The 16631-nt window shown below is 40.5% G+C and overlaps 1 protein-coding gene across 3 annotated transcripts in view; it reads right to left on the bottom strand.

The window, feature by feature from the left end:
- The window catches only part of CDK14 (cyclin dependent kinase 14), a 317114-nt gene that overhangs the window by 201911 nt on the left and 98572 nt on the right, over positions 1–16631 (bottom strand). For all 3 annotated transcript variants that reach the window (XM_072154286.1, XM_072154287.1, XM_072154289.1), the window contains one exon: positions 9819–9913. In XM_072154286.1, coding sequence (XP_072010387.1) covers positions 9819–9913 — 95 coding nt within the window. The remainder of the gene's footprint in view (positions 1–9818; positions 9914–16631) is intronic.

Below are 16631 nucleotides of genomic sequence, written 5' to 3'. Positions count from 1 at the left end.
TAATGAAGCTTTAGTGTTACTCCTGGTTCTTATGACAACCCAACATTTTTAAAATCATTGTCATAGAGACCAAAAAAAATTTGGCTGGGGGTTACAATGATAAAATATACAGTTCTGACTTACATACAAACTCAACTTAAGAACAAACCTGCAGAACCTATCTTGTACATAACCCAGGGACTGCCTGACGTCTTTTATATAATAATTTCTAATTTTTTCTCGAAATTAAAATTTCTTAATATAATAATAAATATCAGATAAAGTCTTATATTCACTCGGTATAAACGGTAAAATTGACAACATTTCATTGATAAAAAATGGAACAAAAGATATAATAATAATTATAAATAATAAAAATGATACGTTAACCCTGAATATGTTTCAAGGGAAGAAACCAAAATGTGAAAAAAAACATTTCAGAACTCCTGGAAGTCTAAACAGTGAATCCGTGTTAATACACAGAGGCGTCTATGGCTCGCGGCCACGGCAAGGGTTCGCATGCTGAGGTAGGACCGCAGTCTTTTATGAGCTGGATGATGAAAACCTGATATGGCTGGAATGTTGGAAGGATAAGCTCAACCTCTAAAGACTCGCGCCCTCGCTGTGACACAAACCTTTTATGAAGAGTATTAGACATTCCTGTTACACCGATATAATAAAGCTCTGTGCTCATAGATAGGAAAAAATATCTAGATTTTGTCTTTTTCAACTGTTCTATATTATGTTCTATATTTTGTAATTTTTTTATTAATCGTGTGTATATATATATATATATTTTATTATTATTAGTATTATTATTAGTGGTATATATTTATTATTAGTATTATTATTAGTATTATTATTAGTGGTATATATTTTTTTATTATTATTAGTATTAAGTATTATTATCATTATTAGTGATATACAGGCGGTCCCCTACTTAAGAACACTCGACTTACATACGACCCCTAGTTACAGACGGACCTCTGGATGTTGGTGATTTACTGTACTTTAGTCCTAGGCTACAATAATCAGCTATAACAGTTATCACAGGCGTCTGTAATGAAGCTTTATTGTTAATCTTGATTCTTATGACAACCCAACATTTTTAAAATCCAATTGTCACAGAGACCAAAAAAGTTCTGAGTGGGATTACAATGATAAAATATACAGTTCCGACTTACATACAAATTCAACTTAAGAACAAACCTACAGACCCTATCTTGTATGTAACCCGGGGACTGCCTGTATATATATATATATATTATTAGTATTAGTATCATTATTAGTGATCTATATATTTTATTATTAGTAGTATTATTATCATTATTGATATTGTAAGGAAATTTAGATGGATTTCCAGGTTGCAAATATTTGTAAGAAATACATAGAATACGTCCTCAATATCAGTTTACTGCGGCGGGAGATTAGTTGTTCTCAGCAGATGATAGACAATTGAACATGAAGCAGACAGCGCCACCCTCCATGTACTGGTCAGACTGTGTTACAGCAGATAAGCTATTACTCATTTATCCAGGCTGCAGTGACTCAGTTCAACCACTACACAGAGAATGGCGCTGTCTGCTCCCTCTTCCGTTCCCTCTTTATAAGTTGCTGTTGATCTATGGGGGTGCTGAATGTTGGAACCTCTCACCAATTCCTAATAGAGACCAGGGAGTAGAGGTGAGGTGAGTCTGGGGACTGAACGTATTCAAATTAGTTACAATGAAGAAAAAAGTGTATTATATAAGTAAAAATTCATTGAAACATATTGATATTCCTGTGGGTTTTGAGTTCTAAGTTAGATCATAAAAAAAAAAATAACACTGAAAAAAAAAAAAATTCCTACAGAATCAATAAAGTTGTATTGTATTGTAGCACAGTGGCTCAGTGGATAGCACCACAGCCTTGCAGCGCTTAAGTCCTGGGTACAAGTCTCATCCAGGGTCAGCATCTGCAAAGAGTTTGTGTTTGCATGGGTTTCCTCTGGGTCCTCCGGTTTCCTCCCACGCTCCAAAACATACTGTTAGGATGATTAGATTGTGAGCCCCATTGGGAACAGGGACTGATTTGGCAAGTTCTGTGCAGCGCTGCGTAATCTGTGTGCGCTATATAAATAAAGTATTATTATTATTGTATTTGCTGGACATACAGTATTATGAAAATTAAAAAAAAAAAGATGGAAAAAAGATATTAGGCTTTATCACATCTCGTTTTTAGTAGGATTCCCGATGTGTCCTTACAATGGGGGGCAAGGACATATCCCACCGGCTGCTCACATAATGGGATACGTCCTGCTATCCCTCCCTCCTGTAATTTGGGGGAGGAGTGGACAATGGCAGCGGGCAGTAATTGGCTCCTGCCAATGTTGGGGGCGTTTCCCTGGTCCTTGTGGGACCACCTCCATGAGCTTCTGCTCAGCGGAGGCCGTTGATGGAAGTAATACATTGCACATGTTCCCCCATAGGCTACAATGCCTTGAGCCTATACAGGGCTTAGGGGGAGGGAGCAGGATGGAAAAATGTAACTTGCTTCATTTTTAGATTCTGTGTTTTTGTAGAGGCAAAAAGGATGCCCCCACCCGCCAGTATATGTCTATGGCCACGCTGACTGTATACGCCGAGAGCGTTCCTGGTGGCGCTCCGACTTTGCCAAATGTAGATATCATGTAGTATCACAATTCAGTATCTTCACTACACTTGGAACTATTACTGAAACTTGAACATAGAATATCTGTAGATTAAGATTTTAGGCCGCTAAACAAGCACCACCCTCAGGTTGGGTATGCAAAACTCAGCCCTTTACCTTTAAAGAGAATTAGGCTCCAGTCTTATTACCCCAAAAGAGTCACTTTTTGCCTGGAACAAGTAATTCTGATAGGCTAGAGGGGGGTGGAATCCCTCCAGATGCTGCTATCTGAACTCTATAGCACCTAGAACCTAGTTTCTGGTGTCATTTTAAAGATGAGAATCTTAGAAGTAAAGTTGCTCTATAATGTTGATGATAAAGGTAGTTAAAAATATAGCTATAAAACCAAGCTGCAGATAAAGATTTGATTCCTATGTCTTTGAAAGAACACTCCAGAATTATAGCTGGTGCAAGGCCTAAAGGGAGGAGCGGGACTCTAGGTAGGTTCTAGTAATACAGTGACTATGAGTCATGCTCCTCCTTTCATGCCCTGCAACAGACATTATGCAAATTAGCTTTGACTGGAGTGTTCCTTTAACTGTCTTTATCTCTGGATCTATAGCACACAGAACCACTAGCCTGAAGGATACCAGTCTCATCTTTAAAATGACACCAGAACCACAATTCTAGGTGCTTTAAAGTTCAAGAGAGCGAGCAGCATCTGAAGACCGCGCCACTTCAGTCTCTTTTCAGCTCATTTGCATATAAATTTGGAGGGATTTTTTTTTAAAGGTAAACAAGCTAAATTTAGCATAAAATAGGGAATTCTAGAAAGGATATTTACCCCCCTACCTGAGGGTGCAGGTTGTAAAGTGGTGTAAAAGCCGGTGAAAGGTTCCCTTTAAGAACGCTGAAATAATAGTAAACCACATTTAAAGGGATCTTCATTAACATTAGCCATGAGAATTTCTCTTAAAGGTTAATGTAAAAAATGTCCGTCCTGTAATGGAGTTCTATGATGTAGGATTGAAAATACAAAAATGACGGATTATAATAACACAGTCCTATCAATATTCATAATCCTGACTAATTTATGACGCTGCTCTGCATCTCGTAGCCTCCGGCACTAATTCACTGACTCTCCCCCCGACCAGGAACGCTTCATCATTTATTTAGATGACATTGTCTTTGAAAAGACTTTATGAATCTTTGCTTTCCTCATTGTGATTACACACAGGATTAGCCGGAAAATGGCACCAAAAAAAAAAAAATTTACAAAAAGTTCCGTCTTTGACGTATTCTGATGAGGGTAGTAAATTCATCAAAGACCCCCTTCACACACACACAAGACCACCCAGGAATATTAACTGGTAACACGAGCCCCGTAGCCTCAGGACAAGACATTAGAGGAGATGTGATGCTATGAATATTTATAGGGTCTTATCAATATCATCTAAAATAATGATCCTACGATCATCGCTCTCCATTGATGTGAAAGTGAACGGCTGTGACCTATGAAAAATGGACCAAAATGGATGAATTTCTTAAAATTTGTGCATTTCAGTCATAGACTAGAGTCTAGAGCAGTGATGGCCAACCTTCAGAGATCGAGTGCCCAAACTTCAAGCAATAACGACATCACAAAGTGCCAACATAGCAGTTTAGGTGGTAATTTATTGGTCCCTGTCATAGCTTTCAATCGTATCAGCAGCCGGAGGGCACCAATACAGTAGAAAGGAGGAGAAATCTGGATGATCATTGTAGCTTCTCTCAATTGACCCCTGAACACAAAAAATTGTTTCACCTAGAACAAGTGCTCCTACTGTAGTCCTAGGTAGCACTGTCACTTGAAAATAGCAACACTAAGTCCTGTAATTTCTGGGACTGCAGGAAGATACCTCTCTCTGGTATATTCCTCTCTGGTATATTCCTCTCTGGTATATTCCTCTCTGGTATATTCCTCTCTGGTATATTCCTCTCTGGTATATTCTTCTCTGGTATATTCCTCTCTGGTATATTCCTCTCTGGTGTATTCCTCTCTGGTGTATTCCTCTCTGGTATATTCTTCTCTGGTATATTCTTCTCTGGTATATTCTTCTCTGGTATATTCCTCTCTGGTATATTCCTCTCTGGTATATTCCTCTCTGGTATATTCCTCTCTGGTATATTCCTCTCTGGTATATTCCTCTCTGGTATATTCCTCTCTGGTATATTCATCTCTGGTATATTCATCTCTGGTATATTCCTCTCTGGTATATTCCTCTCTGGTATATTCCTCTCTGGTATATTCCTCTCTGGTATATTCCTCTCTGGTATATTCCTCTCTGGTATATTCTTCTCTGGTATATTCCTCTCTGGTATATTCCTCTCTGGTATATTCCTCTCTGGTATATTCCTCTCTGGTATATTCTTCTCTGGTATATTCCTCTCTGGTAAATTCCTCTCTGGTATATTCTTCTCTGGTATATTCCTCTCTGGTATATTCCTCTCTGGTATATTCCTCTCTGGTATATTCCTCTCTGGTATATTCCTCTCTGGTATATTCCTCTCTGGTGACAAACCTAGAAGGCTCTGAGTTCCACCTCTGGAACTCATGCCATAGGTTTGCCACCACTGTTCTAGAGTGTCAAATTATTCTTCAGCCAAAATAGGATTGCAGTTAAAAGTTATGCTGTTTTACACTAGAACTCCAGGCTTGATGAATTACCTCCAATACATATTCTTAAAAGCTGCTAAAAACCTAATACCAGCACCACAAAAAAAGAAGCCCTTATATATGACATTAGCAGCAAAATATGAGGTTGTAGTTGTATTTGCACGTCACGTTTTAAAAAGAAATCTATAAAAAATACATCTAAAATTCCTATGCTACACAAAATAGAAGTTAGATTTTTTTTTTAAATAAACTCACCAAGCAAAAACCAAGTCCCCAGAAGAAACAATGGTTCTTAATTTAAAAGAAAGCTAACATAACAAGTAGGTATTGTTTGTTTTGTAATTTTATCACCATCGGAAAGTTTGATCAACTGATCGCTATGTAAAGATGTTTATTTAATTTCGCTGAAAAGTAAATTTCCGACAACAAACTGTGGAGCTAACGACCGCAACCACCAGATCATCAGAAAACCATACATGTACCTTAAGAGGTGCATGTATGTGACGTCAATATTGATACATTGAGAAAGTTACCCCTGGAGGGAGACATCCAACAAACACGAGTGACTGCGCTCCTAAAAATATCACTGTCAGGGTCAAAAGACTGCTTGACAAAACTTTAATACAGTAAATATTTAAATAAGAGATTAGGAGAATAAAACTTTGTCCGCTTCTGCATAATGAAACAATTAAAGGGGTTTTCAAAAATTTTCTTTTTCATGTACTGTACATTGTTTTAGATCCACAAAAATTGTAAAAATCTACCACTTGGTATTTCTCTTCACACTACAGAAGTCTTTGCCGGATGTATATTACAGAAAAATCTGATTTTGGTAGGATGCGATAACCATGCAGTTTGTTTTCTCAGCTTTCGAAGATACATGCTGAGACTTCCCGCTGCGAGAGGGAAGGAGCTGCTTCATTCACAGTCTGGACACAGAGCTGTTCATATGGATGCTGCAGAGATTACACACAATCTGAAATAAGGGTTTCATGCCCCAATCCTAAGCAATTACTTTGTAGGACAGGGGATGTATTTTTTTTTTTTTTTTAAGTTTACCACCCCTTTAAATTCGTTCTGTGAAGGAATTTAGTCGAAATTCGAAATGCAAACTTTGTTTTCTAACACATGACTGGCCAAGTGGGATTAATATAGCAGAAAATGTACTCTACCCAAGGTAATTTTCTCTCTGTATCAATTCCACCTCCTTCAATCCATCTGCTGCGTTCAAGAGTTTAATTATTATGCGAACGTCCCATGATTTTTACCGCTGAAAGCGAGGGTATTTTTGTAGAAATACCATATGTTTCCCGGAGAAATTGCAGAGAGATTAATTATGTGTTCCAAGCGTTACGTACTATTACAACTACAGCTGGAGAAAGGGAAAATTACGCCATTGTCTCTCCGAGCCAGGGAGGTTTTAATTATTAACTAAAAAGTGCAAAATCACAGCAAACCTGGGTAACACTGATACCTAAATTATATGTATGAGCCTCACACTGCGCCGCGTCTTCACTCCGGGTGTTATCAACAGATCCAGACACAAGATTTAGAGTTTATCCCTTCTAATCCCAGGTTTCATAAGCAATACATTCTAAACTTTTTGAAGAAAAGTTTTTTTTTTTCGGAAATGCACCCAAGGATGAACCAGCCATGAAGCGAGTTGAGAATTTTGTCTCAGGCAGCACCACCTGCAGCATCAGGGGAGGAGTCACCTGCTACAAAGCAGTTCTTAAAAATAGTATCACTTCATGGAGAACAGACTTACTAAAAAAAATGGTTATATTACTAGAGTATGGGGCAGATGGGGCTCTGTTCTATGACTTACCTTAGGCAGCAGTGAGTTTAAGTTCTACCCTGAATGCACCCACTATAAACCCAGACACTACTAAGGTGCTACTTACTGGTTACGTCTAGTAGCAGGTATTAGCATAGGATGTAAGAATGTTCTACAGAAGGAGCCATATTGTTCATACAATCAATGGAATTCATGGGAAATGGGAATTGGTCATTAGTTGTGATCTCACATACTGTAGCCCTGGAGAGATGTATATTCAGACCTTTGGATTTGTTGTTAGTAGAAGCAGGACTGTGAAATATTGATTTATATTCCAGAATTGTAGCTTTTCCAAGTGCTTTGGGGGCATGCACTCACACTGCTGTGCACTGTGCAGTCAGTGTTATTTATTGTCTCTGGAGAGATGTGTAATCATACCTTGATGTGTGTGTTGCTAGTAGCAGCAGGACTGTGAAATATGGATTTATATTTCAGAATTGTAGCTTCTCCAAATGCTCTGGGGGGCGTGTCCTTACACTGTTGTGCTCTGTGCTTTCTGCATCCAGTGTTATGTATTGTCCATGGAGAGATGTGTAATCAGACCTGAACATGTGTGTTAGTAGCAGCAGGACTGTGAAAATGTATTTAAAACCCACTATACTATACTCGTACACCCACAAGGGAATCCCTGGATCTTGTGTCAACTGTTCACCATCTCTTTCACTCCTGATTGGATTTGGTGATAACGACATTAGTGTTCATTGTGAACATTATTGGACTGGTTGACTGAGCAGAGGATCCTGTTTGGGCCTATGTTGTAACCCAATAGTATAAACGAGAATGTCAGACTGGCCCAACAGGGAACCAGGGGACCCTCTATGGGGGACGGGCTCTAACCCAATACTGGACTCTAGACCAGTGATTTTCAACCAGTGTGCCGTGGCACACTAGTGTGCCGCAACACATGGTCGGGTGTGCCGCGGGGAAAGTTCCCCAAACTATGGTGCCCCCTGTGTTTTGTTTCCCGGCAATGCGCAGCGATGCGCAGTCACGGCTTCTTACAATGTAGGAGACGTGTACAATAACACATGGGCAAGCTTTGAACCTCGCGTGACAAAATGACGTCACTGAGGCCGGCGCATCATCCTGAGAGCGGAGAGACTCCCGCATTTGCCCACCGCCAAGGTAATGCCCACCAATAATGCTGACTATATGAGCTTTTGCCTGAGTATATGAACTGTTGGCAGAATACTCAGCATATGAGCTGGTACTTGTAGTACTCCAGCAGTATACTGCATATAACAATGAGAAATGTAACATGAGAAATACTATAGTCATGAGGCTGGAGTACTACAAGTACCAGCTCATATGCTGAGTATATGAGCTGGCACTTGTACTCTGGCCTCATGGCCATAGTACTTCTCATTGTACCCCTTTATTTTGCAGTATATGAGCCACATAATAATCAGCACCATATACTAAGAAGAGGGAGAATCTGAGAACTGTTGGGGAAGAGCTTCGTGTGTCTTTCCTCCATTCCTGCCAGGATATCCCTTTTGTGTTTATCGAAACAGGCCCAGGTTTCACACTGAGTGAGTAAAATAAATTTAGAATCTATATTATTAACTATATGTATAATATGACTGTTTTAGTGTCATTTTGTGCTATTTTGGTTGGTGGTGTGCCCCAGGATTTTCTAAGTATAAAAAGTGTGCCGCGGCTCAAAAAAGGTTGAAAATCACTGCTCTAGACGACAAGTAGAAGACAACCCATCCCATTAGAGTCCTGATTATTTCTCCTATGGAGCCCCCTCTTTGTTATATTCCACTACCATAGCCCTTACACCATTTGTAACACTGATCTTCTCTTATGTGGTAGAGGCCTTCAGGCCCCCTTAGACAAGTAGACCCATTGCTTTTGACTACTACCAGTCTGGTCCATCACAGTAAAAAACAAGCTTCCATTGTGCTTGGGCTTTAACTCAATGATGGACCTTGAGGACCAGCAGACGACAACTCTACCTATTAGGGGTCCTGATTGTTCTTTGCTATGGAGCCCGGTCTTTCTTTTATTCAAAGATTAGAGCCTCCACATAAATTGTAACACTGCTCTTGCCTTCCGACCCACTTATGGAAGACGACTCATTGCTTTCGACTACTACAAGTGTTGGTCTGGTCCATTACAGTAACAAAGGATCCACCATTGGGCATGGACTCCAACTCATGAACCTTGATGACCAGGAGAAGACAACCCAATTTAGGTGCTATTATAGGACTATTCCCGAGGGTCTATGAAGAGTGGGTCCAAACAACCCCTGTCTGACACTGATTGCACATTTGATGGCCTCAAACATGACTGCTGGGGGCAAGGGTTTGGGAAATAGACTTGAAATCATCATCGACATTCATCGGGAGTGGAAGATTCGGGAAACAGACGGTTGACACTGGAGCCAGGTTGGGGGAGTCCTGAAGGGGCAAGTATAGTTTTTATATTTCTTAAATTTCCACCCAAAAGCTGCCCCTTTAAGGGGTTTTCTGTAAAACACGCCTTTAAGAATGAGAAAATAAAAGTATCTTCTATGAAGGATTCTATAGAGGGAATCTCTCAGCTGGTAATTACACATAGTGACTCGTGAGTCCTGTGTTTTCTCACCTCTAAGCCAATTATAACGCCAACACGTATTATATTCCACCTACGCGTGATATACGCTTCATTACCTCTGTATCCCATGTATCTGATGTCTAAGAGCCATAAGACATGCAGGTAGGAATCACTTACCACATATTCAAAGACCAGGGTGAGGGTCTCCTTGGTGTGGATGATATCGTGGAGCAGGACGATGTTGGCGTGCTTCAGCCCCTTCAACAGCGACGCTGCAGAGAAGAAACGGACATCAATAAATCATTAATGCTTCAAGGTGTCTTCTTTATCTAAGTTCCCTAAGTAACTATTCTCTTAAAGGGGTTGTACATTCTACAGTTCTGGATCCTCATCTCTAGACCAGACTGGAGGACCTGTCCTAAACTGCCTCTAATAGTCCACTGTGTAATTTCTAATATCCCCAGAGGTGGCGCTGCAGGGAAAACATCCTGTCAGATCTTAGATGACAGCTGATCGCTTGAGGTCAAAGCAGAACGGTATTTAGCGATTTCGCTTATTTTCTCTTCTAACAAATAGGAATTGTCCAAACTGTAAAACTCATTTTACAAACTAACAGAAATATCATTACATACATCATCAATGTTACTGCTCCGGCCTATCACCGGCCTCAATGTCCATGATATGTATAGAAATTCCTTTATGTATATAGCGCACACAGATTACGCAGCGCAGCACATAACTTGTCGAACAGGTCCCTGTCCCCAATGGGGCTCACAATCTAATCACCCTACCAGATGCCCCTTTAATGAAATGTCCTGCCAGACGCCCCCCTCCTCTTGAAAAAACAAAAAAACCTATACTCACCTTTGGCTTCTTCTCCCCGACCCCGTGGCTCCGTCTTCTTCTCTTCCAGTCCGGGCGCAGCACTATGACTATGAAACACTATGAAAGCGGCCTGCGCAGCATGTACACTATGACATCACACGGCCGCGACACATCATAGTGATGCACCCGGGCCGGAAGAGTAGAAGATGGAGCCGCGGGGCCGGGGAGAAGAAGCCGAAAGGTATAGATTTTTTTCTCATATAGGGCCTGAGAACGGGGGTTTAGTGGGTACTGTGATCCCCTCAGGCCCCCCTTTTGACAGTCCCACCAGACCCCCCATGATGATGGCCCTGGATATGAGATAGACCATCAGAGACAGATAGATATGAGGTACAGGGACAGACAGATAGATGAGACAGACATACAGCAATAGATAGGAGATAGATAAATAGATATGAGATAGATAGATAGATAGATAGATAGATAGATAGATAGATAGATATGAGATAGATAGATAGATAGATATGAGATAGATAGATATGAGATAGATAGATAGATAGATATGAGATAGATAGATAGATAGATAGATAGATAGATAGATATGAGAGATAGATAGATAGATAGATAGATAGATAGATAGATAGATAGATAGATAGATAGATAGATAGATAGGAGATAGATAGATATGAGAGATAGATAGATATGAGATAGATAGATAGATAGATAGATAGATAGAGAAGAAGTAAAATCCAAGTCAGCACAATCTTATAGACTCCTAATAAGGAGGGGTGCAGCGCCCCCAAAGGTTCTGGCTTGATCCTCTTGTAGATAAATAAAGTAAAAAGCGGGCAGCACTCCATGGTTCAAATTTCAAAATAAAAGGTGAACTTTATTGAACAAGTCGCGACATTTCGGTGTGTGACACCTTCATCAAGGCTTGATAGATAGATAGATAGATAGATAGAAGATATGAGATAGATCGATATGAGATAGATAGATATGAGATAGATAGATAGATAGATAGATAGAAGATAGGAGATAGATAGATAGATAGATAGATAGAAGATAGGAGATAGATAGATATGAGATAGATAGATATGAGATAGATAGATATGAGATAGATAGATAGATAGATAGATAGATAGATAGAAGATAGGAGATAGATAGATAGATAGATAGATGGATAGATAGATATGAGATAGAAAGATAGATAGAAGATAGGAGATAGATAGATATGAGATAGATATGAGATAGATATGAGATAGATAGATAGATAGATAGATAGATAGATAGATACCGTAGATAGATAGGAGATAGATAGATAATAGACATACAGACAATTGGATAAATAGATATGAGATAGATATTTAATAATAAAAAGTAGCGAATCAACACAAAACTAAAGTGTCAAAAATTCTTCCTCTCTTCTTACACCTCGCTATGTTGAGCACTTAGTATTGATTCTCACTCAGCTTTCAAGTGGAAAATCTGTGAATCTGTATAACCTTCCATAACCCCGGCATGTCCCTGCAGCTCCCCGCGCTGTACACATCTGTATAATACAATGACACCATCACTGTATGTAATAACCATCACAATTAGCATAGTAATACTTGTGCCCATTATGGATGCGTGGCAGGGCCTCTAATCACCCCATTACCCCCATGCTGTACACTTCATGGGTTCATATACATCAAACATAAAACTCAAAGAGATGAGGGAAAGGCCACATGTATTGCACAAATGCTACAGGCACAAATTGACCCAATGTACAGTATTAAATGGGGATTTTTGGAGCTCAGACCTGCTGCAGACCTGCCACAAAAACTAAACAAATTGGGATATTCCGGTAATGATAACAAATCATCGTATAAAAGCCCCAGAAACGAAACTGTAGAATTTAAACTTTTTCCATCCTAACCCACTAGTCATTTTTATCAATATGTTATATGGTGCCACTGCAAAATATAGATCTTCCTGCAAAAAAACAAGCCCTCTTATTTTGATTGAAATTTTTTAAAAGATTGGTCTAGGTAAAAAATAAAAATAAAATAAGAAAAGTGAAAATTGGGTTATATGACCATTCAAATAGAGGTGTAAGTGTTGGAAGAGATAATTGGACTGGCCTACCAGAGGACCAGAAGATTGTCCGGTCAGCCCGTTTACTGACACAATAATGGGTCTCAGGGGTCCAGCTGAAGGCTATTAGGGGGTTTGTCCTAGGGGTTTATGGGAGGTAGACCCCTAAACTAATTATTTGTGGTGGGTCTGACACATGCTGTGTATATAGGGCAGCTCGGTGGTTAGCACTACAGCCTTGCAGCGCTGGAGTCCTGGGTTCAAGTCCCACCCAGGTCAACATCGCAAAGAGTTTGTTTGTATGTTCTCTCCGTGTTTGCGCGGGTTTTCTCCGGGTCCTCCAGTTTCCTCCCACACTCCCAAACTGGTAGGTGATTAGATTGTGAGCCCATGGGGACTGATTTGGAAAGCTCTGTGCAGCGCTGCGTTATCTGTGTGCGCTATATAAATAAAGAATTATTATTATGTGTGTTTAGATATATGTGTTGCCTGGGGGCCCTATTCCCATTTTACTGAAAGATTACAAGATATTTTGTAATTTTGGCCAGAATTTAGTGGGAATATTCAATGTCCTTTGCAGTTTGTAAAGGGTTAAGGCCCAGGTGACCATCATCTCGGCCCCATCATTCATCAGGTCCACACAATGGTTGGGATATGTAATGAGATAATGATCACGACGCACAGTGCCAGGCAGCTGTAATTAGGAGAAAATGAAAAGGTAATTTTAATGGTAATTTATAATTCCGCTCACCGCATTTTGAATGATGGAACTTTATTAAAATCAAGTTAAGGGCGAGTCCGACTGCTTTCAGTAATTTTTCCTCCTAATGTATATTTAATGTTGTGTCAATAGGCGCGGTGATTTATTGCATTATGAATCTTGGCTCCGCATATTTTTATCTTTTATCTGTCGTCCGAGTTTTTGCAGTATAATATATCATTTCTGTCTGATATTTGACAAATATGAGGGCCTGATGTACAATAACAGTATGTAGCTAGTTTATTATGCTTCAACTTTAAAGGGGTTGACCACTCTTTTACATTTTACAAGTTGTCCATGTGCCTTATTAATAATCCCTGAATGTTCATCAAGTGATTCAGGAGTCCAGCTACTTTCCTTCTCTACTGTGTGCAAAGTTTCTACTCTACTCTGTATAGACTATTGCCGCTTTTCTTTTCACATCTTGGAGCTCTGCTGAGTAGGAGGAGCTGCAGCGGGAGATTATGACTCATCCTGCTCCCTCCCCTCTTGTCTGCCAGTAAAAATGGACAGTGAGAAGAGAGACACTGTGGGAGACACCATTAGGACGACCTAGAGCAGTGGGAGAGAGGAAGCTGTGTATATATGCATGTTGAGAACAGGGAAAGACTGAAGCTATCAAAGGAGGCAAAATTACAGGTACATGTCTTTAATGGAAGAGATCCTTCAAATCCAAAGATAATTCTGTCCATTACTTCTACAGTTCATCATACATGTCAGTGTTTATATTTATGTCTTTCCTAATCTCACTTCCCATCCAGCTTTATTAATCAGATTTTTCTATACACTCTATTGGTTAATTGCTTATTATTTGACTGTGATCCTTCAAATCCAAAGATAATTCTGTTCATTACTTCTGCAGTTCATCTTTTTGCGCCAGCATTTATACTGATGTCTATACTGATCCCACTTCACATCCAGCTCTATTAATCAGATTTTTCTGATAATTCATATAGTTTAAGGACCACATTATGTATTTTAAACTCTGGCTGCATCACTTTAAATTTTATAAAGCTAATACTGCGTTCGCCTCAATTGACCTTTTTTCTGCACAGCTCAGGTCTTCTGCAAATGGCGTTCACTTCGTTTAACTAGGTTGTAATAGACGCTGGACTTTTCAGAGCTAAGCGTGGATAATAGCATATAAATAATACGGCCACCTACAGTCCAGAGCCTTAAATTAGAATCATCGGCTCGTTCATGTATTACGCGGCTATATTACTTTACTGACATTTCGGCTGCTCAGACCACCATGAAACCTCATTCACTTTTTAAAGCGGGTGATTAACCTCCATGGCATTAATGCTGCCGTAGATACAAAGATAATGGGTGTTATGTTAAGGTTTAAACCGGGCATGAAAAACAGTTATGGGAAAATAAAAATGAGCTTTGGAAGCATATATTGGAATATTATCACATAGCGGGCTCATATAGTCTTCTAATCAGTGCACTGGGGAGGTTATAGATGGGCAGCTCGATCGGGAGTGCAGTCTTATATTAGTGAAATGCATGAGCTCTGCCAGGCTCCTTGGGACTACCAATGTCCGAAAACACAAAAACACTCTCATTCATTTCAATAAGCCCTAAGAGTAGAGTGACAAACACTGCACACAGCAGCTCTGCAAATTTAAAGTGGTTTTGAAATACAGTATAAGCGGAGTATAGGGGACCTCTTGGACACCCAGCCATCGGAAGAACTGGGAATTGCTGTCTCCCTTTGAGGGGATGACCACTTTTCAATAAAGTTGTATCATTGGACATATCTCTACATGTGTATGTCCCTGTGTCTTTGCCTCCTTTGACAGTTTCTGCCTTTCCCTGTTCTCTCCGCGGTGCCCTCTGCATGTATACACAGCTTCATCTCTCTCTCACTGCTCCAGCCCTTCCTCACACGTCTCCCACTGTGGGGCAGATTTACTTACCCGGTCCAGTCACGATCCCGCGGAGCGTTGTCCAACGAGGATTGGGGTCCGTGCGCCCGATATCCTGCATGTGTCGCTGCTGCTCCGAGGTCCGCCGGAGTCCACCTTCTTCTTCCCGGTTCATGTAAGTGCTGATCTTGCGACACAAAATGTAATTCCGCGGTTTTTCCAAATCCGTCGGGTTGTCCGATGGCCACGCCCCCCCGATTTCTGTCACGTTAAAGCCTGCGCCAACGCACCAAATTCCGATCGCGTTTGCCAATAAGCCGGGGCAATTCGGAAAGCTTCGGGAAACCCGACAAAAGTGTGGCGTTCGGACCTTTAGTAAATGACCCCTAATCGGGTAACCATAATAAAATCGGGTTAAAATTGGTGTGGCGAGAGGTGACTTACTGAATTGAGGCTCCATATTATACATTTAATAGGAAGCTGTTCGGGCGCCAAAAGAGCCGGCTCTTTTTAGTGAGGGGAGCCTAATGATTAAGCTCACTAAAAAGAGTCGGACTTCAGGAAAAGGAGAGGGGGTGGGGGTAGGAGGATGAGCCATAAATATAGTGAGTGACACCTATCCAGCCCGTCCTGATACGTCCAAGACTGAAATGGAAAGGGGAAAAAAGAAAAAGTTTAAGAACTTGTTTAAAACTTTCCTCTTGTTGTAGGTAATGCGCGTTTATCTCAGTTACGTTTAGTGTCCCAACTTCTGCGCTTCCTATAAATGACAGATTCTTCCTGCACATAATGAGTCAGGGAGTCGACCATTGTTCCCGTCCTCCTCCAAGTGTATGAAGTGTATCGCAGAGCACAATGCACCTCACACACCAGCACATTGTCTGCCGCCTTCACTGACCTCATCGGGGGGCTGGACGGAGGGGCCATTATATTTTCCCACGACTTGTAATCAGGCTGTATCCTTAAAGGGCCATTATACCAATCACACCTCTACACTGGAGAGCAGAATTAGAGAACACTGTCTGATCACTTGACTTTCAGAAATAATGAAATCTCCAATTTTCAACATTTGATGGATCTGTGTAAGGGGTCTCCAGGTCACTAGAACAGGGTTTTACACAATGACCAAAGTATCAACATAAAACCGTGATAATGATAGAGAACAGCAATGACTGTAGCGCAGTGAAATTTTAAAACTTAATTTTCTAAAGGTCCCAGCAGTCACTAGGAAGTGTACAGGACCTCAGCACCGGCTCCAGGACATCACTAGTGTCTGCTCTGCTCGGATCTGCTCCGTTCTTCTTCCAGTCTCTTCGACAGTTCTGTGACTATTGTGAGTTTATTGGCCATAACTTTCTCACCAAGGATTTTCCAGAGGTTTTCTATTGGGTTTAGATCAGAACCCTGGGCTGTGGCCATTTCATAGTTTCACAATTTTCTTTTTTAAGGAACTGC

The sequence above is a fragment of the Engystomops pustulosus genome, chromosome 5 (genome assembly GCF_040894005.1).
Source record: "Engystomops pustulosus chromosome 5, aEngPut4.maternal, whole genome shotgun sequence".
Taxonomy (NCBI): Eukaryota; Metazoa; Chordata; class Amphibia; order Anura; family Leptodactylidae; genus Engystomops; species Engystomops pustulosus.
The sequence above is the reverse complement of the archived record's forward strand: the minus strand, read 5'-3'. Positions and strand labels throughout refer to the sequence as shown.